Source organism: Crocodylus porosus, unplaced genomic scaffold (genome assembly GCF_001723895.1).
Source record: "Crocodylus porosus isolate Cpor-Errol unplaced genomic scaffold, CroPor_comp1, whole genome shotgun sequence".
Classification (NCBI taxonomy): domain Eukaryota; kingdom Metazoa; phylum Chordata; order Crocodylia; family Crocodylidae; genus Crocodylus; species Crocodylus porosus.
Genome location: NW_017728886.1, coordinates 249,832,276 through 249,856,871, shown reverse-complemented (window position 1 = coordinate 249,856,871; position 24,596 = coordinate 249,832,276). Strand labels below are relative to the sequence as shown.

Genomic DNA, 24,596 nt, shown 5'->3' with positions numbered 1-24,596 from the left:
CACCCCAGAAGTATAAGAAGGGGAGACAACAGGGCAGCAGAGGAGGAGAGGTGGTGGGAGAGCATTGAAAGGAGAACCCCTGGACCCACCAAGGAGGTGGAGGAGCCAGGGAACGCTGCTCACAGGGCAGAAAAGGGTCTTGAGCTGTGCCCGGGTAGAGACACTGCCGTTGGACTGAGGAAGACCCAGGAATCCTGGCTATATATAACCATGCGAAGAGAGCCTACAGGAGGGACCTCGTCAACAGAGGTGGAGGCCAGCAGATCAACAGGAAAAGAGGTAGCCAAGCAATGGGCCAGTTGAGACCTTCATGTCCGGGACAGAGGACCCAGGCGGGAGTCCGTCGAGGGAAGGTTCCTCTATTGAGGGATGTTGAGGGTGGACATGCATGAGAGTACGCCACAGGCTAAGTAAGGCAGCCCTAAGGGGGAAGGGTAGTTGGTAAAGGGGAGCATGTTACTTTAGGCGCTCCTACGTAGTGATCTAGGGAGTGTTGAGAAGGGGCATACAATTGTGGTGCCCATATCCTTTCGGTGGGTTAATTATTATTATTATATTTTTTTGGAAACCGGAGTTAGAGTGAGACAGGGCTACTAAGGGCATAAGAGTCAAGGGGGCCTGGGTTTACTTAGCCCTGGCTCCAGCAGGAACCAGGAGGAACCCCACCCAGAGAGTGTTGGCCGCTGACAACAACAATAGCACGTCGTCAAGGCTGGGTATAGGGCGAGGTACAGGGGAGGTTGGAGCCTCACGAAGAACCGGGGCAGCCGGAATCAGACAGTCAGACCCCTCCACCACTGAGATATCATCAAAGTCGTGGCAGACGGGATAAGGAGGGGAGAAGACCAGCTGAGGCAGGAGATCGTGGCCCCATACCTTTAAGGGATGGAGCGAAAGGTTATCATCAAGTCCCAGGGCCGGCCGGCGAGGGACCATATGATCAAGGCCCGCCGGGTGCAAGCACATTAAATATAGTACCTACAATGTCAGATACTAAATTCATGAGTATTAGGCACATTTGGACACTTTTTTAGTGATGCTTAATGCACAGTCGACTATTTTAATGTACATTAGCATAATGTCATGGTTTTTTACATGATGCTTTAAAGCACAGTAAAATAGTGTACTGCCCATTAAAAGCACAAATGTAAATGCGCCCACAGTTGTCATAATTCTATTCCAAAGAAAATCAGCTCCCTGCTTAAAGGCATGCACCCCAATTTTGGAAGACTGATTTTTGGGGAAAAGTACATGGGGAATGCAAGTAAATATGGTTGTTCTCTTAGTACTGGCAATCATTTGTTTTGTGTTCCATTAATACCACAGATTAAAATCCTTCCCTCTCAGCAGGAAGTAACCAGGGAAGAGCTATAATAAGGCTCACTAAAACATTGGGCATTCAGGGCAGATCCTCAGCTTGTGTGAATTTTTCATGGCTCCATAAGCTATTAGAATTTATACTAGCTGAGAGCCTCACTGATGCTTTTAATTCACCTCTTTCTCTGACTGTCCAATACTCCCACCAAACCATGCAAACCTCCTCCCTACATATTTTCCTTATGTCCCACAGGAAGAACAGGGAAAGAGAGGCCCAGAGACAGGACCAGAGGACTCTAGACTGGATGAAGCAGCAGATGCTATCCCCACAAACGCCCCAGACAAGTTACCTACATCAGACTGGCCTCCAGCCACACCGTGGCAAGATGGATCTGTCTGTCCCCCTCCCTGCCCATCCCAAAGGCAGCCAGAGCACCTCTTGTCCAGACCTTGCTCCGTTTCCCGATCATGTAGAGCAAAATCAATAACAAGCATCAAGAACCTGCTGTCCAGGTTGCCAAACTCAAGTAAGGCAAGCATGTTGACAAACAAATGTTATTCTTTTTACCTGAAGTTGGAGTGACAAGAAGTTTATATCCAATAAATTGCCCCTTAGGGGCTTTCCATGAAATCTGTACACTGTCAGGAGTAACTACATTATATCTTAGTCTTGTTGGTGGAGCCACTGTAAGGAGAAAAAAATTGAGAAAGGTCTCAATTTAAAAGTAAAAGAAAAGTTAATTAAAAAAAACTGTTTTTATGTAAAATGTTAAGGAGTACACAAACAAGTACAGGTAGACAGACGCACAAGATTTTAATGACACAAAAGGATGCAAGTTATTCCAAATGTCACATGAATCAGTATATTAGTTTGTAAAATGACATTAAGCCCAAAAGTGCTTTTTTTTTCACCCGAGACACCTTTTAGATCTATTTATCTATTAAAAATCCTCATTACCAAGGGACGAAAAGACAAATGGTGTTAGGTGTTAAAGTTCTGGTTTAGCAAGCAAAGCCAGTTATACAAAATGCTCTTTGTAAAACATACTAAAATTTCCCTTCTTGCTTAACTGATAACAAAGCCTTACATTATGGTCTTATTCCTAATGTTATAGGGACGGGGTGTGGGGGTATTATTTAAATCACACAGGGCCAAATTTTCAAAGGCTTGTTCGGGCACAAACATCCTGTTATGCACGTACAGTTTTGGCTGTGAGGGAAAGACAAGAAACGGCAGGATTTTTAAAAGAGGTGGTGGGCATGTGCAGAGCTGCAAGAAAAAGCATGCAAAATCATCAGACTGTGGGCATGGCCTGAGAGATACGCTTACATCAGAACTGCCCTGGGCCCACCAAGGCTGACTTGGATGTTCATAAGCTAGTCAAGATTGAGGCAAAGAAATTCCAAGTATTGTAGGGAAGTTGACCTTTACTGGCTACCCTGCAATTTGCTGTAGGTCAAAAGAACAGTTGTTTCAGCAGCAGCAGCATGGAGTCATTGGAAAGAGAGAGGCAGGCAAAGTTTGGGTGTCCAGGAACAAGCAGAAATTCCACCACTGTCTCTGAGGTGACTAAGCAGGGAAGAGAAGAGCTGGCAGGGGTGCCACATCAAGGCAGCCTCATGCACATAGCCTTTTGCCCAACATATTCTCTGCTAAGTGGCTGAGCTATAACTTAAACTAAAGCATAAATAAGCTAGTGGTCCACATTAGTGATCCAAGCAAGTGATTCACTAGAGTGAGCCGTCTTGCAGCAGCTGAAACATGGGATCCAAACCTATATATATGGAGCCTAAGTCAGGTTAAAGACTGTTATCAAGGGACTAAGCAGTTCAAGAGCATGAAAAACTTGGTAAGATAAAAATGTCTGGTGTACCTGCTAAAAGTTACATCCATCCAAATGTCTCAGTTCAACAGTTAGTGTAGTCCTGTTTGTAAAACTCAGCAGTCAATCCAGCTGCAAATGAATGTGGCAACCAAGGTTGGCCTGTTCTTACTGCCTCCTGGCCTGGAAGTCCATGGCACACCACAAGTATATGGATAGGCAGAACTCTGGGTGACAGGTACCCCTTAAAAGTTCAGAGGTCTCATAACATTCTCTTTTTTTAGTTGGTTTTGGCCCAAACCCATGGTTTCTCATCCCAATTCACACACTGAACTAATATTTCCCTTCTGCTGTGGTATTTCCTTCTAAGTCTCATGGATGTGTTGAGTACTAGAGCACACAGCAGAAGAGTTCAGCCCAGACTCCACCCAAGCCTTCCAACTCTCCCATGAAGACACTACAGGTTACACTAGCCAAGGGCCTGGACCAGCAGGGGGGTTTTCTGGTTCTCTCTGAGAATTTTCACATCTCATGTCCTGTGTATATCAACGAATGACTTGTTTCCCATGGGCTTTTATAGCAAACCTGACTCTTTCCCTCAACTAGTGTTTTTGTGTGTTTTTTTTAACATTAACCTTTGAACAGTATAAAACACTCTAAAATTATAATGTTTTAGTGTTATAAAAACATCAATCAAAAAAGCCCCCCTCTCACTAGCCCGTATTGAGTTGCACACAGCCTAATAATACTTTGAGCCTACTATAAAAAAGCAGAGCACAGCCTTGGTGGAACTTCAGCTTAAAAGGACTGAGTCTTAGGAGACAGACAGAGAATATGGAAGATCCCAGGCCAGTTCAGTGACTCCTCAGCTGTTCTCAAGACGTCAGTGTTCAGGGGGATATAAAGAGGGAGAAATTGGGAAGTATAGGACACAGACAGTGGAGTAGCAGACCAGCTTGGCATGCTGAAAAACCTTCTCAGAACTGCTGCACTGACCATACACTCAAACAGTGCATCTACACTGGGCATTATCTGCTCAGACCTGCAGCCAGATTCTCCTGTATCAATTAGACACGTAAATGGACTTATGTACCTAAATGCAATACAATTCTACCTGCTTAAGTCACTGAAAAAACAGGTAATGCAGAAGGTAAGTGGGCTCTCTTCCTTGGTGGGTTTTTGGGGGGGAGAGGGGAAGGGGGAGGACGGGGAGGCAGAAACATTGTCTTAAGGATGAGATAACTGGGTGCATCTACATGTGTGCTTTACTGCAGTTGACTAATTAGCTCCGCAGTAAAGCATCACTGTTTACACATGCACCCCTATTAGGGTATAGTAAATTAACTAACTCTACTGTAGAATAGTACTGTCCAGGACAAGTATTATCCTATGGCAGAGTTTAGTATGCCAAAACACACATGTAGATGATAACTGGGAAAGGCTGGAGCATGAGGGTGCTACAATGTGGGGGCTACCTGCAAGCTAGCTCTACCCTTGTGGTCGAGCCAGCCCCTCTGTAGCATGTTGATCTGGGGAGGAGCAACACTGGGCCAGCAGGCTGACCCCGCTGGATCCACTGCTAGCTGGGGCTGTTCTGCCCAAGCTCAAAGTGCTGTGGTCCCATGTGCATAAGTTAACATGCACCCAGGAGAAATAAACTCTGGTGCAAACTGTTCCACAGTTTATTGCTATGTGCAAATTGCATGTGTAGATGCACACACTAGGCGCACCTATACAAGACACTACTATGTAGCTTGTTACACAGTACCATTGGCAGGCACTAACCATGATGTGATGTGAGCAGTAGTAATGAGCTACTGTGCATTAGCTCATTGCTGTTGTGCAATAGCGTCTGAAGAAACCTATGTGGGGATGCGCACAGTAAAACCAGCAAGTGCTTATGCAAGCACTAAATGACTGCACAGTAACAACTGCACAGTCTGCTATGCATGTAAACACAGTCACAGCATTCTACAAAATGGATTTTCAGAACTTTAACAGGGTAGAACAGAATTGCACATAGGCACTTAACTCCACTTAGAGAGGTAATAGCTTGAATACAGTCTTGCTAGTCTTTAAGTTACCTTCCCAGGTTTCATCAGTTACAAGTTCCACTCCCTGCATGCAACCAATTCTTTGAAAATTTGGCCCTCATTGTTTTCTGGTGAAATAATCAAGTGTGAAGTATTGTTTTGGACAAGGTACTGCAGGAATATTTCTGCCTACTGGAACTGTAATACAGTAACTGAAGCTAAGGTGAAAGTTTAAAAGGCAGGCAACTGATAGTTACAGATTACAGCCTTTAATTCATTCTCAAGACTCAGAATGATTTATGTATAGCTCACAAACAGACTTAAATCAGAGCTGAATGAACCTAGAATAACAAATGATGTATAGCAATTCATGAAAATATGCAATTCCATTTAGTATCCATTTACTGGTGCTTTGGGGGGGAAAAAGAGTCTTTGAAACAGTGATAATATTTAATGCAAAAAATGATCCACATTTTATAGAGATCACGGGCAAAGCACAAAACCTAATCATAACCAAAAATCCAAATACAAAAAGGCATATCCTATCAAATCAAGGAGAGGGAAAAAAAGTCTTTGAACACCATTTTTTCTCATGTCTGACAGGTTTAAGAGCACTTTCCAGAGGCATAGCTCTGACCTACTTGGAATTAGCCATCACCAAACCAAGTAAACTTCTGAAGCCCCCTTACAAAACCAGTCACATGTTTGACAACAAGCAAAGAAGGACAGTCACCAAAGTGGTTGGCATTTACTATAGAACTACAATGTGATAGACTAGAACAACTGTGCCAGAAGAGTCTTTGCATAACGCATAAATCTTTGCCAGCTAGTTTATTTTTGTGCATATATGGAATGGGTAGAGAAGAGATGTCCAAAAAAGAATCAATATAGGTAAGAAGAAGAATTGGTAAAACAAACAAACAAACAAGTTAACTATGTCTTGGTTATGCAAAGACTAAGGTTCAGGCACAGATAAGGACATATAAACTAAGGACGTTAAAATCTAATACCTGGACAAACAACAAAAAAGATTGATGGGAATTACTACATGGTCACCAACCTGAGGAAGCAATCTTTATTTCTGTGGACTTTTATTATCTGTTGAACAAAATTCTCACTTCTTGCAGAAAGAAAAAAAATGAATCCAATCTGAGTCAGTTAATGGATAAAAAAAAAATCAGTAGCTAGAGCTTGTTAAGCGATTTTACAGGAATGCACAAGTGAGTGGCCATCAGCAACATTAAAGCAATCACCCAAAAGAGGCTAAAGACAAGTTCAAGGTTTTGATTTTTGCAGCTATATAACAAAAAGTTATTTTTGTTAGTGTCCCAAATACATTACATTGCAGACAAACAGGGAAGGTGTTTTGAAGTATTCAGTGTTCCACTGCCACCTCTTAACACAAATTTTGTAGAGTTGAGAATAGTAATTGCACCTTTTAGCACCTAGTTTTATATTAGATATTATATTGAAATCTTGATCAACTTGAACAAGTTAATCATCCATTGAAATTGACCAGTAATTAAATTAGCAATTTACAGAAATCACAACTACCATCTTTTGCATATAAAGGTAATTCTTAGCATCTAAGCATATATACTGTATGTATATATAGGAATGCCAATGACAGCAGACATTTTCTTCAGCCATTTATACGGTGATGTGAGAAATCTTGTTTTTTAATAAAAACCTTAAAACAAATGGAAGTTTCTTTTTTTTAAAATAACGTTTACATTAAGCAAGAAAAGGCTCCAATCTAACTGAATGAGAACAGAAGATATTCTAGGATTTGGAAGGCAACACATCAGATAAAACAGGTAACTCAATGCAAAAAAGGTTGAAGAGGTTAAAATCTGAAAATAAAAATCTAAAATGTCAGTGACCAGTAAAACATGACAACTGGATAATTTGTGATCAGGTGTGTAAAATGGGAGCAATGATTAAACAGAAGTCACAGTCGGCATGGTCTTTCAAATCAGCACCTCAGTGAAACGGTGTCCATCAGCACCACGTGGACATTTACCTTCAGGTGTAGAGCCAAACCTTCCAAATACACTCACTCTTTCTAAGAACTCAATTAACATTTCTTCAGAGCATCTTTGTCAGGGGAGGGCATATAAGCAAGACCAGTGGAGCTCACCCTTTTAAAGCAGCAGACCAGGTACTTGACACCCTGCTGCACCACTGGCCACCATCCCACTCTCCAAGAAGTGGAGGGCAGGAGGTAGGTGCCAATGCCAGAGGAAGGGGAGGGACAAGAGGAAGACAGCTTACTTCTGGTAAACTGTGCCTGCCTAAGGGAGGAGGGAGGGCTGCAGAGGGGACAGCAGCATGGCAGAGGGCCTTTGGACATGCTGGACCAAGCTGCTTGCTGCTGAATCCCTGTGCCTCAGGCTTGACCCAGTCTCTTTGGGGGCCTACAGACCATAAACTGGGCACCACTGGGTTAGACTGAACCCCCCATTTTTCCCTGAACATTGATATGATGTGTTACTTGTCTAAATCACTCAAATACACTGTTAGCCTTGTATTTGTAACCAGGCAGTCAGCCACTGTCACCTGAGCAGAGAAAATGAATAGCTTATTACACAAAGCAGTTGACAAAGGACTTCAGATGACATTTTATTGCTGTAAGTGGAGCAGAAAAATGTTTCTCCTCCTTGTGTGGAAGAAACCCCGATTACTACCTTCTTACTTGCATTATGGTTTTTATTTTCAAAGCTGTTTAAGGAATTTGACACATCTTCCTTCCATTTTAATGGGTCTGAATCCATAAAATGGCTTTAAAAATACTGTATTGTGGTAGTGCTAGAGTGATGTTTTAGTCAGAATGGTCCAGGAAGTATGCAAGAAACAAGGATATTTTGGGGGTATCTTTTACTGGACCAGCTGCAAGGTTGGGAGAGAGTTTAGATAACCTTGTCTAATCTGATCAAAGACAATACCCTGTTCCCCTGCAAATATCCTTGGTTCTTTGAAAACACCATATGAATATGGCAAATTATCTGTATGTGGAAGTTAAATATGCAGGCCTGAGCTTAGCCACATGCTTCTTTTTATTGACTCATTAAGTCAGAAATATTTGGGAATCAAATTCTATTTAAGATTGGTGCACTGACCATTTGGAGAAGGGTACAGGGAAAAAAAATTCTTTATTCCTTTTTGCTTGCAACATACACAATAAATATCAATGCAAACGCTCTCCAGATTCTGAACGGAGATACTCAGTGGTGCTCTACAGTCCAGAAAAGCACAATTCCTCCAAACATCTGAAAACACTGGGGGAAACAATGTTGCTAGGAGCATTCATACCTCTTAACCAAGCTTCTCTGACACCTCATGTCCTACCCCTAGGACAGCTTCTGCTTATCTACTACTGTTTTGTACACATTCCGTAATAAATATACAGCATCTGATGAAGTGAACTTGGATTCACAAAAGCTTGTGCTACATTTAATTTATTGAGTCTATAAAGGTGCCTTTTGACTGACTTCAGATTAACACATCTAACTACCTTCCTCTAAACATAAAAATTCAACACTCATCCCGGTATAAAAGGCTTTACACGGGGGAGAGAATGTCTGTATAATCTCGAGTCAGAGGTGTTTATAGTCCTTGATGAACCTTTCCTTTTTTTTTTTTTTTATTCGCTCAAAAATTTGACCTGGGAGGAAGAATAGTAGCACAGACTTCTCTAGAACTCAAACGACTGTCAAGACCATGTAGGAGAGTTTTTAAGCAACATCAACAGCATCTTTTTACTAGCCATGCATGGGACATATGCACAAAACAAATATAAATTGTCAAGGAATGGCTGAGGAAGAGCATCCCAGTGAGCCCTGTATGCAACAGTTATATTAGATACTGTTCCTACAAAGCAGTGATGTGTTTTCCATGCCCGATTAACATCCCAATGAAGAACCATCTGTGTCTCTACTAGCAAGAGCAACGTTCAATATTTACATTTAATAGAACTGAAAACGCTTCCTGAATCTGTATTCAGATATTCATCCTATACAGCTCAAGTACCAGGTTTCTTTCCAAGATGCTACACTTCACTACCTGTGTGTCAACAAGCCAGGAAAACTAGATCTTGATTCTGCTCCCTGGGAATTTAATAACAGAACTCCTATTGATTGTAATAATACTGGATCAGCTTGCTTGTAAAGGGAAAACTCTGTTTCGTGCGTGAAATATAAAGCCATTTTTAGGCTAAGGTGACCTACCCCTTCTGGTCAACCCTAAAACCCACAGAAAAGAACACCATTATTTTCTCATATATCAGTTACCTTGACTCTGGGCATAGCTGATGAAATGAGCAGCAACTGTTAAAAATGCCAAGAGCACCCAGCTCTCTCTCTTGTGTTGACAAACCATTCTTTTCATTTGGTAAGTGCCGTATCACCAAGCCTACAAACAAACAGAACTGAAATAAATTATCAAGCGCAGACATCTAGGGCATTCACTTTAAATGAGAATCAAAGGGTGAAACCCTGGTTCCATCAACAGAAAAGGGAATAAACAGCCATTGCCATTGACTTCATTGGGGCCAACATATCATTAGCAAAATCCATTTAGTAGCTACAGCACATTTCACTTTAAAAGGGTGCAGAACCATTTGAGAATTTCTTTCTTTCTCCAAAGCTGTATTTTGGCAAAGCAACAGCCAACCTCACATCCTTCCAGAGAAATGACTAGAGCCCATGGGATTAAAAGCTAGGAACAGGTTTCCAAAGTGTCCCAGGTTTAACTAGTTTAGCATGGTAAGCAATTTTAAAAACCTGCTCCCAATATGAAACTATGACTAGTATTCTGTGGATAATAAACAGAGAAAGTATTAAAAACAGACCCTACCATATATCAAACAAAAAACACTCTGGTTCCATAGTGTGTTTAAAAAGAACACCCCTGGCTGGGACCAAATTACAAGTGTTCCTGTGAATATCATGCCATATAATACACACCAGTGCTGCCCAGTACAGTAATAAAGCATCTGAGATGGGAGTTCTGGGACAATACTTAGTACAGGAAAAACTAAAACCTGGTATCTCTTTTGCACCCAGATTATTTTGAGTTTGTTGTAGAATCATAGGAAAACAGGGCTGGAAGAGACCTCAGGAGGACATCCAGTAAAACTTCGTGTTCAAGGCAAGTTAATCCCCGTCTACCCATCCCAGCCAAATGCTCAGCTAACTTGCTCTTAAAAATTTCCAATAATGGAGATTCCACAACCTCTCCCAGTAATGTTGTAATGATTAGCTAGCTACCTTCTCTGTTAAAAAGTCAAACCTATTTCTCGTCAGCATTCAAGACTTCTTGTCCTGTCTTCTGTGGACACTGAGAATAATCTATTGCCACTGTCTCTATAATGACTTTTTATATGTTTGAAGATTATCGCTAACACATCCACGCCCCTCCCTTCTTCAGTGCACATCTTCTCCAGACGTGGCAGTCCAAATTCTTCTAGTCTTTCCTTGGAACTGAAGTCATGTGTCCTAGACTTCAAATCACTGTTATACTCCTCTCTGATCTCTTTCCAATTGTCCATGTCTTTCTTGAAATGTGGTGGCCAAAATTGGACATGTTACTAGATGTGAGGCCTCATTAGTGTCAAATACAGTGGAAGGATCACTTCTTCTGAATGTCAGGCAACGCTTCTGTTTATTCATATCAGTATGCTTTGCAATTTTTTTTTTTGCAGTAACATATACATGACTTATATTCAGCTTGCAGTCCACTATGAACACCCACATCTTTCATCTGCAGTACTGTGGCTTAACAAGTCATTCCCCAACTTGTGCATTTGATTTTTCCATCCTAAACGCACTTGACTTGAGAATTGCAGACTGTTTCCAGTTTATCAAAATCTTTTTAAATTCAAATCCTATCCTCCAAAGTGGTTGCAACTCCACCCACATAAATGTCAACTGCAAAATTACTAATATGCATACAATTCCATCCTCCAAGTTATTAATGAAGAAATTAAACAGTACCCAGTTCAGTAGATTCCTAGAAAGCCCCACTTGATACCTCCTTCTAGTTAAGACAATGAGCCATTGATGGCTACTCTTTTAGCACAAAGATCCAACCAGTTACATGTCCACCTTACAGTGCTTTCATCTAGACATTTCCTTAGCGTGCTAATGAGACTATCATAAATGATAGTGTTAAAAGCCTTGTTAAATTGAGATACATCATATCCATTGGTGTCTCCTATTTTCAAAGCCCAACACCATGTCACAGAAAGAAGTCAGGCTTCACCAACCTGACTTACTCTGACAAATCCAGACAACGTGGATCATCCTCATTTCTTAAGGATATTTGCTCTTTTCTGATGTTCTGGAAACTGATGTGACATCCTTGAGTTCTCAAAGCCAATAATAAATGGTTCTACAATTCCCTCAGCCAATTCCTGGAATAGTTTAGGACTACGTAAAAAACATTAAGCTTGGTTTAGTAATCTCTAAGGGCACATTCCCACGGGTGGGAACATGCGTTTCCCTGGGGACAAAGAACAGCAGCACAATATGAACTGCTGCTGCTTGTCCTCAGGAAACACCGATGCACATGCACTCTGGCGTGCAGCACACTGCCCTGGGTAGGGTAGAGGGGGTTGGCCCCAGCAGCCTTACCTGGGGTCCTGAGGGTGTCTGGGGGCTGCAGCTGTAGCAATCCAGCAGCATGGAGCCTGGCCAGCAGCTGGAGTGTGGCTCCAGGCAGCCAGGCTCCAGTTTCCAGCAGCGCCACATGCGCCGCCCTGCTTTTTAAGGCATGGGTTTTTTTGACATCAGGATCTCCAGGTGTCAAATCCCCGCCATGCTTCAAATTAGCAGCACAGGGAATGCCTTCATGTGTTGTATGCAGTGCTGGAGACGGGTTGGTGGCACCACACACCACACATCTGCGCTCACTTGGACACACCCTAACTGGTCTTTTCTTACTCTAAGCAGTTTAACCCTCTCCCCTCACCCCACTCCTTGCTGCTAGTTATCTGATGACAAATACAATTAGCTTTTTTTGTGAAGACTGACTTAAAAAAAATAAGACAATAAACATGCCATTCTTCCACTTCATCATCCATTACAAAACTTCCCTTCCCATTCACTGAGGGACCTACACATTCTTCAGTATTAGTCTTACTTCTAGCATAGTCAAGTTTTTTTTTTTTGCTTTGGTGTTGTTCAGGCCTTATGTCCCTTGCTAGCTGTATCTCAATTTCTGCTTTCACCTTCCTGAATTTCTCCCTTCATGCCTGTGCTTCACTCATGCTTAGGAATACAGACAAGTTTCCAGTTTTTGAGAACCTTTAAGTTTCAAGTGCTGTTCAGCCAAGTGGTCTGTCGCTGTCCTTCTGATCCTTCCTTCATGCAGACAACATGCTTTTTTTGCCCTTAACATTGTATCTAAGGTGCAACCAGCTATCTTGGATTCCCTTTTTGCCTTTCAACTTCCCTTCCACTGAGTTTTTTTAAGTTTCCTTGTCTGAACGCCAGCGCTTCTACTCTGCTGATCTCCTTCTTTACTTTCCTTAGGTTCATGAACTCTCGTGATCACTAGCACTTACTAACCTCCCACCTTCAGATACTCAAAAATTCCTCCCTATTTATAAGCAGCTTACCAAGAAGAGCTTCCCGTTAGTTGGCTTCTTCATTCACCAAAATTTTGTCCCCAACATTCTCCAAAAACTTATTTTACTCTCTGTGCACTGTCATTAGCCTCCCAATACATATCATAGTAATTAATGACTCTTCCCCCTTCTCCTCTCCAACTGGAAGCATAAGTCCTGCAATTTGAATGCTTTGGTTAGCTGTTTTAAAAAAATAAATAAAAGTTTCCTCCACCTCCTCCTGATTTGATGGTGTATAGCAGACATGTACCAGGGCCCCTACCCTTTCAGTTCAAGTTTTTAAAACAGCACAAATGAGGGGTCAGATAAGGTCCATTTCCACCCACAGAGAAGCAGGGGTGAAAGGGGCCTCCAGAGGTCCTCTAATCTAACCCCCTCTGACCTGAGTGGAGGGGCAAGACCCTCTACCCAGGAACCTCAAGCTTTGGTCCCAGCAGCATTGGTCCCACGGGCACACCTCAGTTGCCAACACCCAAAGACTTGGAGGGAGGCTTAAAAACAGGGGCAAAGCTATGCCTACATCACCCCACACAGGCGGCTGTGCAACCTCTTCCTGGACCATACTGGTAGGGGATCCATGAGGGTGCACGTACCCCCCCCCCCATGGCGGACACCGACGCTGTCGGCAGGGCTGGTGCCCCCCCACAGGGCCGACAGTCCCCCCCGATTCAGGAGGCACCCGTCACTCGTGTCCTGGACACTCCCGCCAGCGCCGCACCTGGACTCCTGGCAGCCCTGGGCCAACTTTTAGTATGCGCCCCCCACTTTAACAGAGATGATGATAATCATCATCATTATCTTCAGGAGCTCCAGGCGCCCTGTCTGCCCTGCCCTGCCCTGCCCTGCCCTGCCTCCAGCGATGGTGAGTCCCCCACTTCCCGCCGTCTCCCCTCACGCTGCCTTCACGCGCCAGGCTGCGCACAGCAGCCTCTTCCCCGCGCCTCGTCAGCCCCCTCCTGCCCCAGGGAGGGCGGCAGAGGCGCGGGTGAGGGTGAGGGCCCCGAGCTGCGCCACCCTCCCCCGCGAGGCGCTTCCCTGCGCGGGCCCCCAACCCACCTGCAACGGCCGCGGGCGCGGGGGCTCGCTCCTCCGAGGCTCCGCGCCGCCGCCTGCGCCCGGCTCGGGCTGGGGACGGGGCGGAGGGAGGAGGCGGCCACTTATATGGCGGAAGGTGGAAGGGGTGGGGAGGCGGAGAGGCACGGGCCATGCTGACAGCTCCCGCTCCCCCTCCCGGCTCCTCCGCCCGCTCCGCTCCGGGCTGCAGGTGCCGGCGGGGACAGGGACAGGGACGGGCAGCTGGCTCCTGGGCCCCGTTTGGACGTTTATTTGGCCCATGCCCTCGGTGCCGCCCTCGGCGAGCGGGGCGCATAGCTGCACGTGGAGGGCCTGGGCCCACCGCCGCGCTGAGGGACAGTATTTTGAAACACCTGTTTGCAGGTGCTGCAGTTTTCCATGCCTCTTTCCTGGAGGTTTTGCAACCTTTCCCCACGGTGATTGTGGATGATTAGCCTGTCCTATAGGCTAGGCTGCCTAATGCAACGGGCATAAGACTGTAAATTATGCGCATCACTTAGAAATCTGTATATTAATACCTCTCTGTAGACCGTGACCCTGTCGTGGTGAGGAGGCTTGTTTGTCTCCGTGACCCTTAGAGCTATGTCACCTGGAGCCTCTCGCTCCTGGCAGGGCTGCCCACGGCAAACAGGCCTTAGGGGCAGTTTCAGACAGACTGCAGTCTAACCCCAAGTCCTCAGTGGCGGATCAGGCAGGGAAAGATATCAGGATTTCAGCAACTAAAGGCAGCAAGATAGAGATGTTGTATCGTCGAGGCTTCTCCCTTGCTACTGGGCCCCGATCTCCACCTGGTCAAGATTGCGTGGTTGCTGTTTTCCTTGCAAAGGGTTCCTCACTTTAAAAGTTGCAGGCTTCTACCCCTCAACCAAGCCCAGGACATTTCAAGGTAAAGCATCCTGCCCTTGAAGCAGGGGAGAGACAGCAGAGGAAGGAAAAGGAGGAATCCCAGCCTACAGCCTTCTCTCCCCTGCAGAAAGATGTACAACTTCTGCAGACTGATCTGTGGCTCAAGGGTTGGATTCTTAAATTCCCTCAAGACCTTATCAATGAACCACAGTAGAGATCATCCTCAAATCAAGGAATTTCCACTTATGATATATTAATAGGCCACTAAGGAAATATGTATACTAAGGCACTCCAATCCTGGCCTGGCTTTGGAGAAAACATGAATTCTTTTTTGCTTAATATCAAGCATCAAAGCAGGTGAGAGAGACAGTTTACAACTAGCCAGTCAGTTGCAAGAGTTGTGGTTGTTGCAGTGGTAGAGATGGGGTTTGGCCAGTGGATGGGTTGGTAAGGTCCCACTGCCTCCTGCTACCCAATAGTTGTAGATGTATCCACATTAATTTTATTGTTTTGTGCCTAGCGGTCCAGATGAAGAATGAAGGGCCAGCATTGTACACACATGTAACATCCCTGGTGGATGTCAGGGAGCGCATGACAGGATAGATAACTCTGAATATACTGTTTGTGTGCTCTCCCTCTAGTCTAAAGCATCCACTCCTGCCACTGCCAGAGCCAAGATAACAGGCTGAATGGGCCACAGGTCTGATCCAGTATGGTATTCCTTATGTTCAGTGTAAAAAGATGGTATGCCCTGGGCAGCTTATGATGAAGGCCATAACCATACGAAGATTTACATGAGTCCTTTAATATAAGCATAAAAGAAAAATTATTAATTTCAGTGCACCTACTTATGTTCTTGAACTTAAGGCTAAAATCTCTGCAAAATAGTGGGCTGAAAATGCAATAAAGGCAGCAGGTAGAGGATGTAAAGATGTAGGAGAGAAGGAGGTCACAGTGAAATGATGGTGAATAAATAATACAATTTAGATTTTCCACACTACTGGGGGGACTGGCTCCTGTTTAGCCCTTCAGATTCTGGTTCATAAGTAACTTTCTGCACAGAAATACTTCTGTTGGTATCAGCACAGAAATACTTCTGTTGGTATCATTGCTTTGGAGGGGTAGTCTTTAATACACTTCCTTTTACATTCATATTTCACAGAAGATGTTAAAAACATTCCCAGGGGAGTTAATGTTAGAAAGGATCGTATTCTCCTTTTAACCTTACACTTCCAAATCCTATAGGCTTGTGTCCATTATAAGCGTTGCTTTGTGTTCTCTTATGATGTAGGATATGTACAATATTCTGTACTACAGTCTGAGTCAAGAACTACCCGCGTTATGTGAGCTCTCTGAAGCAGTAACATACCTTCAGCTCCATTCATTGTCCCACGGTCACACCAAACATTAATTTAAGCCCTTAAATTGCTTCTGCAGCTAAAAAGCGTATCCAGGAGACAAGGAGAGAGAGAGAGAAGCAGGTCTAGTTACATATTGCTGAAGCCTTTGTAAGTGTGGTGAGAGAAATCAGTCTAGTTCATGCTGGGTCACTGCTTCATGTTTCGTTATTAATGAAGTCTGGGCTCATTTAAGGGCACCTCAAAAGGCAGCTTGCTAAAAAGGGGAAAAAAGAGCCTAGTTATACAGCCCATTCCCCAACACCACCTTTTTAAAACCGAAGTACATCAGCACCACCATGTGGCTGCAGCCAGCCAAAGTCTTGTACTAAGCAGCCACCCTCTAAAGGTCTTAGGATGGTATTACATTTCAACTTAACACTTAACTACATGCCTTTAAAAATGCAAGCAGATGCAGGTTCAAGCAGCTTAGTATGTGTTAAGTGCCCTCTTAGTTTTAGCAGACAAGTTTTTTTTGGGTAAATCTGATATCTTTTATTAGACTAACTCAGATAGTTGGAAAAATTCTTCTTTGCAAGCTTTTGGGCACAAACACCCTTCATGAAGCTCAGGAAGCATCTGCAGTAGGTGTGCACTCTTCCTGGACGGAAGGAATAGTAAAGAAGCCAGAGGTTGGCATCCAATGCAGGTAAGAAAGCCAGTCAGTGAAGATCTAAATTGAGGAGTCAGTGGGTGAGAGACAGGCTGGGGGGGGAAGTTGGTGTTGGAGGTGTGGGGGACTTCTGGTGTTGGGGTTGTTGGTTGTAACCGTGTTTGTAGTTGGTCTAATAATATATAAGATTTACCCAAAGAATGTTGTCTGCCTATTGGTGTTTCAAATTGTTCCTTTTCAGATGAGGGTTTATTTCACTTCCACTGACCACTTTGCATGCATGAATTAACTTTTAAGTAGGGTTAACTCAGCCCATCATTAAGCACCTTAACTGACCCAGCAAATCTTAACTGGGACATTGGCCTATGCACATTTGCCATGGTTCAAGCATGGATGTGCCACCAATTCTCACCTCTTCACAGTGCAGAATGCAAGGCTCCCACCCTTTGGTGAATCCCAGGGCGGGGGGTGGACAATCTGTACTAATTGCCCACCCTGGCACTTAGGTACTTCCTTGAGCCAGGCATCACCCCCATATTAAGCCCTGAGTTATCCTCAAGCCATGTGCCACCCTCAGAACAAGCACCAACAGAGTGAGCCCCCAGGCACCCCTAAGCCATAAGCCACCCAGAGAGCCCCAAATCACATCACTAGTCACCCTTTCCTGTGGAGATCGTGAAACTGACCCGGGGCTGGTGCTGGTTTATGTGTGTCCACCTGCTCGATGAGGGTCTCATCTGAGCTGTCCCCATCCTGTACATTCTGGATCCAAGTCTGGGTCTGGGTCTGGGTCTGGGTCTGGGTCTGGGTCTGGGTCTGGGTCAGGGTGGAGAACAAGTCTACTGAGGAGGTATCTGTGTGCTCCTCCATGGCCATTTCAGTGGCAAGCAGTGGAGAAGGTACTCCATCATCATTTTGATCATTGTCATCATGCTACACCAGGCCAACCCATATGCAGTGCCCAGTGTGGCGGGAAGCATTGGTCTGCCTTGAGGATCTTTGACAGCTTCTCTCACTAGGGGACCATGGTCTTTGTGGCACCTGAAACCCTGCTGACATCCCTGCCTGGATATACTGCAACCTCATATATTTGATTCCAGTGCAGATCTGATGCCAGTCCCACTGGTACCCCCTGAGCCACCATTTGGGCCACGATGTACTTGTAGACCACTTGATTTAGTTGGCTGCTCTTCCTGCTCTTGGCAGTAGTGGCAATGGTTCTCTCCTTACCCCAGATCACAATGAGGTTCAGCACCTCATCATAAATCCAGTTCATAGCCCTCCCATAGAGGTCCACAGAGGATGATTTCTGGTTCTGTTTGGTTCACAAAGCTAGATGATTGCTGTTTTCTAGGTGATTGCTGATTTCTGAGAGCTTGAGTAAAGCTGACAGGCTTCAGTAAGCCATGAGATTTTCAGTGGGTGCTCAGGGTGATGCTACATGGGCTGGAGTCACACCCGCAGGGGAGCACTGTAGGGAAGTACAGTAGGGGTATACAGTGGCCAGAGGACCAGGATCTGTAGGGGTGCCCAGGGCAAAGCAAAAGTTGCAACTGGCCCTTGGAGTGGGAGTGCGGGGATTGAAAGAGATGCATCCTGGGATGCTGAAGGACCACATATTGCTCATATTATCTCCATGGAGCAGGCTGACATTAACTCAACATGTGTTACTTAATATGATCTGGAGATACTCCTTGACCAAAAAGTCATGAGTTTACTTTGATACAAGTACACCTATTTCCTGCTTGAATGCATGGTCACTCATGTTTTAAGTGTGTTTAACAGGTACCAAACATTCAGTGTGACATGACCCCACATTCCAATGATTTACAATTGCAGGTGAATGTGTGACACAGAGGTCGACAAAATACAACCCGTGGGCTGGATCCTGCCCACCAAATGATTCTGTCCTGCCCATAGCTGCTCCTCTGAAGAATTGTATCTGGGCCACGACTGCCCTGGCTTTCAGCACCTCTCGCCCTACTCCCTTTTCCATATCATAGTCGGCTGTAGCAGCAGCTCCAGGCAGTGGCCAGGCAGCAATTCTCTTCCCCAGACTAGCCAGCCCCCCAGGCCCCAGTGTACATGCCAAGGCAGGGAGCACTGAGCTGCTCGCCAGGCTTCTGCCCAGTGAGGCTGTCTGCACTCAGCTCCAACCCTGCAGCTATTCACAGACCAGACAGCCTGGCCCCTGGAGAAAGTCAGACTTCAGGTATGGTTCTCCCTGCTGGTGGGGGCGGAGATACTGGAGGAAGAGGACCAGGAGCTGTGGGCTGGGCCGGGCCAGGGCCTGGTAGGAGCACGGGCACAGTAATGTCTTCCTGTGCACCACTTCAGGCCATGCCACCTGGGTGCACCTGGAGCAACTGGCACGGCTCCTACCCAACCCTGGTACAGCTCCTGCCTGACCCTGTCCCTAGCATGCAGTTGAGTTCAGCAGGAGCTGCACCAGCTCCTCCAGCTGTGGGCATGTGGCCTGAAGTGGCATGTGGGAACACAGTGTGGCACCCGCCTGGCCCAGCTGCATGCCAGGGACTTGGGGTAGTGAGGAGGGTGCAGGAAGAAGGGGGAAACACCACATGGCACCGGCCCGGCCAGGCCGAAATAACCCACAGCTTCTGGCCCCCTTTCTTTGTACCCCCACCCCAGCCCCCACCCAGAATCCGCAGCATGCAGCCAGGCTGGGCTGGTGCCATGCTGTGTTCCTGGTTTAGACCACATGGGTGCAGCTTTTGTGGCTCCTGCTCAATCCAGATATGTGCCGGGGACCTGGGGTGGGGAAGGGGTTCAGGGAGAGCTGCAGGGAGCTTGTGTGTGTGTATGTGTGTGCATGTGCACACGTGTGTGTCTATACATGTGAGTTTACTTGTGCATGTGCATATGTGTGCATGTGTGCAGCCCTCAACATCACAACAAAACTCATTAAGTGGCCCTCCAGCCCAAATAAGTCCCCTCCCACTAGGCTTGGAGATCTTAAGTTATCTACCATGCCAGTGCCTAAGCACTGGGAAGTATCCAGATTGAAGGGACACTAATATCAAGTTAAAAATGAAGGGTCTGCTTTTAATCTCACACTATCTCTATTGCTTTTATTTATTTCATTATTATATTATTTCTTTTCCTTATTTACACTAGTGTTCATGCAATTGCAATCAGGCCTATGTAACTTATTTTATGCACTTTTCAGGACTAAAGTGCTTCAGTCAATTGGATTACTATGGAAGGTATTTCTCTGTCAGGTACATATTTGGGTTTCTAGCCCTGCAAAGGAACATTCGCATTTGTAAAAACTATTTTTGAGGAACCTTTCTCTTTGCTTTAGGTTTTTAAAACTTTGAAATAATACTAAAAATATTAGGGGAAAGCCCACTTGAAAGAGTTCTTATAAATTGTACAAAATAGAATAAAAGCATAGTATTGACACATGCAATATTCATTGACCCATACAATACAATATTGACACAAATGATTTAGTTATGCTTCAATCCAGTTTTGCCCCACTAGGAATTTTGCAAGTGACTCCACTAACAGAAGGATCGGGCACTAGGACTTCTGGTGCAACATCCACAGTTCATTGACTTCAAATTCCAATGTAAGTAAAACCAGCTGAAGAGCCCATTGCTTTTTAAAAGGATTTCTGTTAATAAGATTTTGAACTTCGTTTGCTTGGCCAGTAGGGACTATACAAAATGTATTTTTATAAAGGAGCTATTATAAAGGAATCATTATAAATTATATTTAATGGGATGTAGAATTATAAAGACACTATTCAAAATCATATTTAAAAACAGTTCCACTAAGATGAAGAATATGCTAATAGTGATGAAGGATGAATGCTAACATGATAATGGTGATAAGGGATGAAATGACTACAAAAGTATGAACAGGATTGAGGGAACAGGACTGAATGTCTAGCTATAAAAGGGAGGCATATTTCAGATAATGGAAATAGTATTCTTCTGCTGTTGAGGGGAAGCAAAAATTGGGGATAAATTTAGGGTTTGGAGGGAAGGTTCTCTGCCTAATTACAGACTGGCCATTTTTTTAAATGTGGCGTTTTAATTTTTGTTTCCATGATACAAAAATAAAAATGAATGTTACAATTAATTGGCCACAAAGTTTTATCTTGAAAGTTGTTTGTCTTTTTGTTTCATTTTGTGTTTTAAAACACTGAAGATATTTTGGAATTCAAAGATCCTGTAATTAAAGAACTAAGTTTTTCAAAGGAAACTAGTAATTTTGTCTCCTAAACTGATATATTTCCTAAGAAGGGACAGATTTTCAGGAAGTGCTGTTCACCCACAGCTTAATATATAGCACCCAAAAATTGAGGCAACCAATAATCCTAGTCCTCTTTTAAACTTTCAGCCATAGAATTAGGCCTAGTTACAGAACTCCAATGACCATTCCTGGGGTTTTGCCTCAAGAGAACAAAGGAACACACACAAAGAGAAAGCTAATACTTAAGTTATTGCACACATGACTTTTGCCTCAAATTTTGAAATTCTGATTAAGAAGTCTGACAGTTCATACCAACACTCTTCTGAAGTTGGCTGTAGGCTTGCCCAGATCAGTCTGTCAGCACTTGTAATAATGAAGTGATTTATGAAGTCATATGCTGAGAGATTTGAACAGGCTTTAGAAATTGTTTCTTACAGAACCATTAAAAATTGTGTGACCTTTGAAAAAAGCAATTGCACTACACCATGTGTAGCGTATTAGCCATGCATGCCATTTAGTTGCTAAGACAATTTATCAATTATTTTATTATTTAAAGGCACAATAAAATGACGTACTAAAATGGATAATTATTTTTCTACCGCTTTTCTCTTTGCTACAGCAGCTGTTTCTTTACTGTTGCTTTGTTGATGTGGCTTTTTTCATCTCTATGTGTTCCAGCTAGAAAGAGACTGGCTAGGCCAACTTTGATCTATTATTTCTTGGGAGGCAGCCCTGATGAGTCATATTAATTTTACGTCATTGATAAATTTTAGAAGGCTTCATCAGTTAGCACGTTTGAGTGATAGAACTGCTGGATTTATTAAACTTCAGTTCATCAAGATGAGGTAAGTGAAAGGGGATACATAAAAATAAAAGCCAACTTGATGACATGGTAAATTAAGCCTCACTCTTCATATACAGGGCTTGCTCCTGTTTCTCCATCTCTAGAATGAAGAGAAAACCAGAAGGACACTGTAGTGATAGAAGTTATAATTTAGAGATGTTTCCTAGCAGGAGACTGAGGGAGTTGGGATTAGGGAGATGTTCTCTCAAATAGAGAGCTGCCAGCCAGCTGGTTAGTTAGTTACAGAGACTAAAGGATGGCAGAGACTTGCCTACATCTCCATATATAAAATTTGCTTTTTAGTTTTTATTTATGTATGCCTGTGTTTATTGACTCCGGTGATCTTTACAGACACACTCCAAGGAGGATGGAGAAAGGGAAAAGTTCTTTCCTGTTTTCAGCTCCTGCCTGAAGAGCCCCCATCCCTGCCCTCTGTCCCACAAACGATGTTGCCTCCAAAGCCATGGAGCTACCCAGAGCAAGTAAATTAATGCTTGCTCTTGGCAACATGTGTTTCTGCAGCTTCCTACTTGGACAGTCATTAGACAAACACAGTCATAAAAATGAATTGCATTATGCAGCTAAGGGCAGACATAGATATACTCAAGTTAGCTTCAAGAGAGTTATCTTGGGGACAAGTAGCTATGGCTGTGTGTGCTAATTTACCTAGCTCCTTGGCAGATTAAGATAGCCCCCAGATATCTACTTTATATTGCAGCCACTTTTGTGACTCCAGCACAGGTAGGAGGATTCTGCTTCCAATGAGAGTAGGAGGGCTGAACAGTGACACAGAGTCAAACCCCGCAGAGACACAGTTTTCTTTCCCTCAGATGTGTGGCCTTTAAGCGGCTTTGACTCCTTCAGGGGACATTTGTCAGAAACTGTGAAGTGGCTGATAAAAAAAAGAACACTGTTATTAGAAAATCTTAAGGGCTGATCTGGGAAACACTACTACAGGTAAAGTTATTTACTATCTTTAGAAATCCCACTGACTTCAATAGGATTGGTTGTAGTTAACAAGCATTAAAGCCTACTGAAATCGGGGGTGAGAATCTTTCCACTGACTCAGACAGGCTTTTGATCGAGAACTAAATAGATCAAGGCCAGAATTTTTCCTTTAAAATGAAATCCAGGTTGAAATATTTTTTTAAAATCTTTGGCAGCCTCTGCTTCCTCTTCAATGTATAAATCGAGTTATCAATGAAAGTCAGAAGGAATTACTGCAGTGCTGCACATGGGACACGTCTGGAACAATGTTCACACTCCTTTCCAACTAGTGTATCCCCAAGATGAAGAGGAAACTTTCTTTCCTGTCCCTGGCTTGAGTAAGCAGAGCTCCCATGCAACTTGGGATGTTGTACTTAGAGCTCCCCCATCCATCTCAATTGACTTAAAGCTGCAGTGATCAACCTTTTTTCACAAGTAGGCCAAATCCTAAAATTAGAAATGGGTCAAGGACTGTATAAAAAAACATTATAGTGCTATACTTTGGCATATCATAATATCAAGTATTTGAGTAAAATCAGAAAGGAAGACATACTTTTTAATAATGTTGGGCTTAATGGTTGGTACAGGAGCTTGTTTTTTTCAGCAGTAGAAGCCTGTGCATGACTTCATTTAACATGAGGAAGTTGGCACGCAGAAACAGCAACCACACAATCTTGATAGGGTGGAGATCTGGGCCTCCTGGCAAGGAAAAAACCTAGATGACAGGAGACCTGTCTTACTGCAGCTTTCTTCTCTCTGTAGAGCTATTACGATCCTGACATCTTCTTTTGCCTGATCCATGGTTAAGGATTTGGGATTGGACAATAGTTTGGTTGGAACATCCTCTCAGGCCTGTTCACCATAGGTGATCCTGCCTGGACTGTGAGGCTCTGGGTGATGTAGATCTGAAGACCATTAGGATACTCAAACCTCTCCACCATTGCAAGGCTTAATAATCCAAAATAAAAAGTTCAATGTTCTGTAAAACTATTTTAAATTCTGTGAATCATTCCATTTGCTAAGGACCTGCTGTGCATGGCAGAGGAGTCTGGACTGAACTTGGATTGAGGTTAAAGGGTGAGGTGCGCAGCTCGGTGCCCTGTTCAACAGCAGGAATCACAGGTGATGAGCCACTAGCTTGCATTAACCTGTAAGGGTCTGGGTGGCTCCTAGGTTCTTAGTGCTGGCAGGGCACTGCAGGGCCTCAGGCCTGTGAGAGGAGAGGTTAGATAGGGAAAGAGATTGCCTACCTAGCAGCACTTCACCTTACTTCAGCTTCCTGTGCTTTCCAGTGCCGCACTGGTGCCATGTGGGAGAAGGAATCGTACACTGCCCCAGAGCAGTGGGGCTTTCTTTTAAGTGAGGTTTTTCTCCCCCCACCCCTTCCAGCTGTAAAGTTTTCATGAGGCTCTGGGGTGAAGGAGCTGAGCCACTGCTGTCATTTGCTGCCCTCTCTCTGTCTCCCTTGCTAGATTCAGCTGTTGGGAAAAGAGAGGATGAGCTGGAAAGGGTCTGCCCAGCTCCAGGGCTCCAGAGCTGTGCAAAAGCTGAGAACCAGCCAGAGTGTGCACAGACATGCAGGTGAGCTCAGAGTTTTCACAGAGCTGCTCGTCACCTCTTTCCCTGCCACTGACTTCAGTGGGTGGACTGGGACGGACACATACACACACACACACACGCTCAGCTTCTGCAACCATTCTGATCTCACTGGCAGACCAGTGTGGGTGAGCACTGCTGCCGCTCATACCCTTCTTTCCTCTGTTGCTCAATTCAGCTGCAGAGGAAAGAAGAGGAAGTGGGGCAGGAGGGCTCAG

The 24,596-nt window shown here is 44.3% G+C and overlaps 1 protein-coding gene across 2 annotated transcripts in view; it reads right to left on the bottom strand.

The window, feature by feature from the left end:
- The window catches only part of COL14A1 (collagen type XIV alpha 1 chain), a 184,646-nt gene extending 170,699 nt beyond the window's left edge, over positions 1 to 13,947 (bottom strand). Inside the window, exons 1-3 of one of the 2 annotated variants that reach the window (XM_019552346.1) lie at positions 13,857 to 13,947; positions 9,463 to 9,583; positions 1,886 to 2,002 (exon numbers count right to left, since the gene is read on the bottom strand). In XM_019552346.1, the coding sequence (XP_019407891.1) occupies positions 1,886 to 2,002; positions 9,463 to 9,559 (214 nt within the window). In that variant the 5' untranslated portion in view covers positions 9,560 to 9,583; positions 13,857 to 13,947. The remainder of the gene's footprint in view (positions 1 to 1,885; positions 2,003 to 9,462; positions 9,584 to 13,856) is intronic. The other variant, XM_019552340.1, reaches the window with a different exon arrangement.
- Positions 13,948 to 24,596: the final 10,649 nt, after the last annotated feature.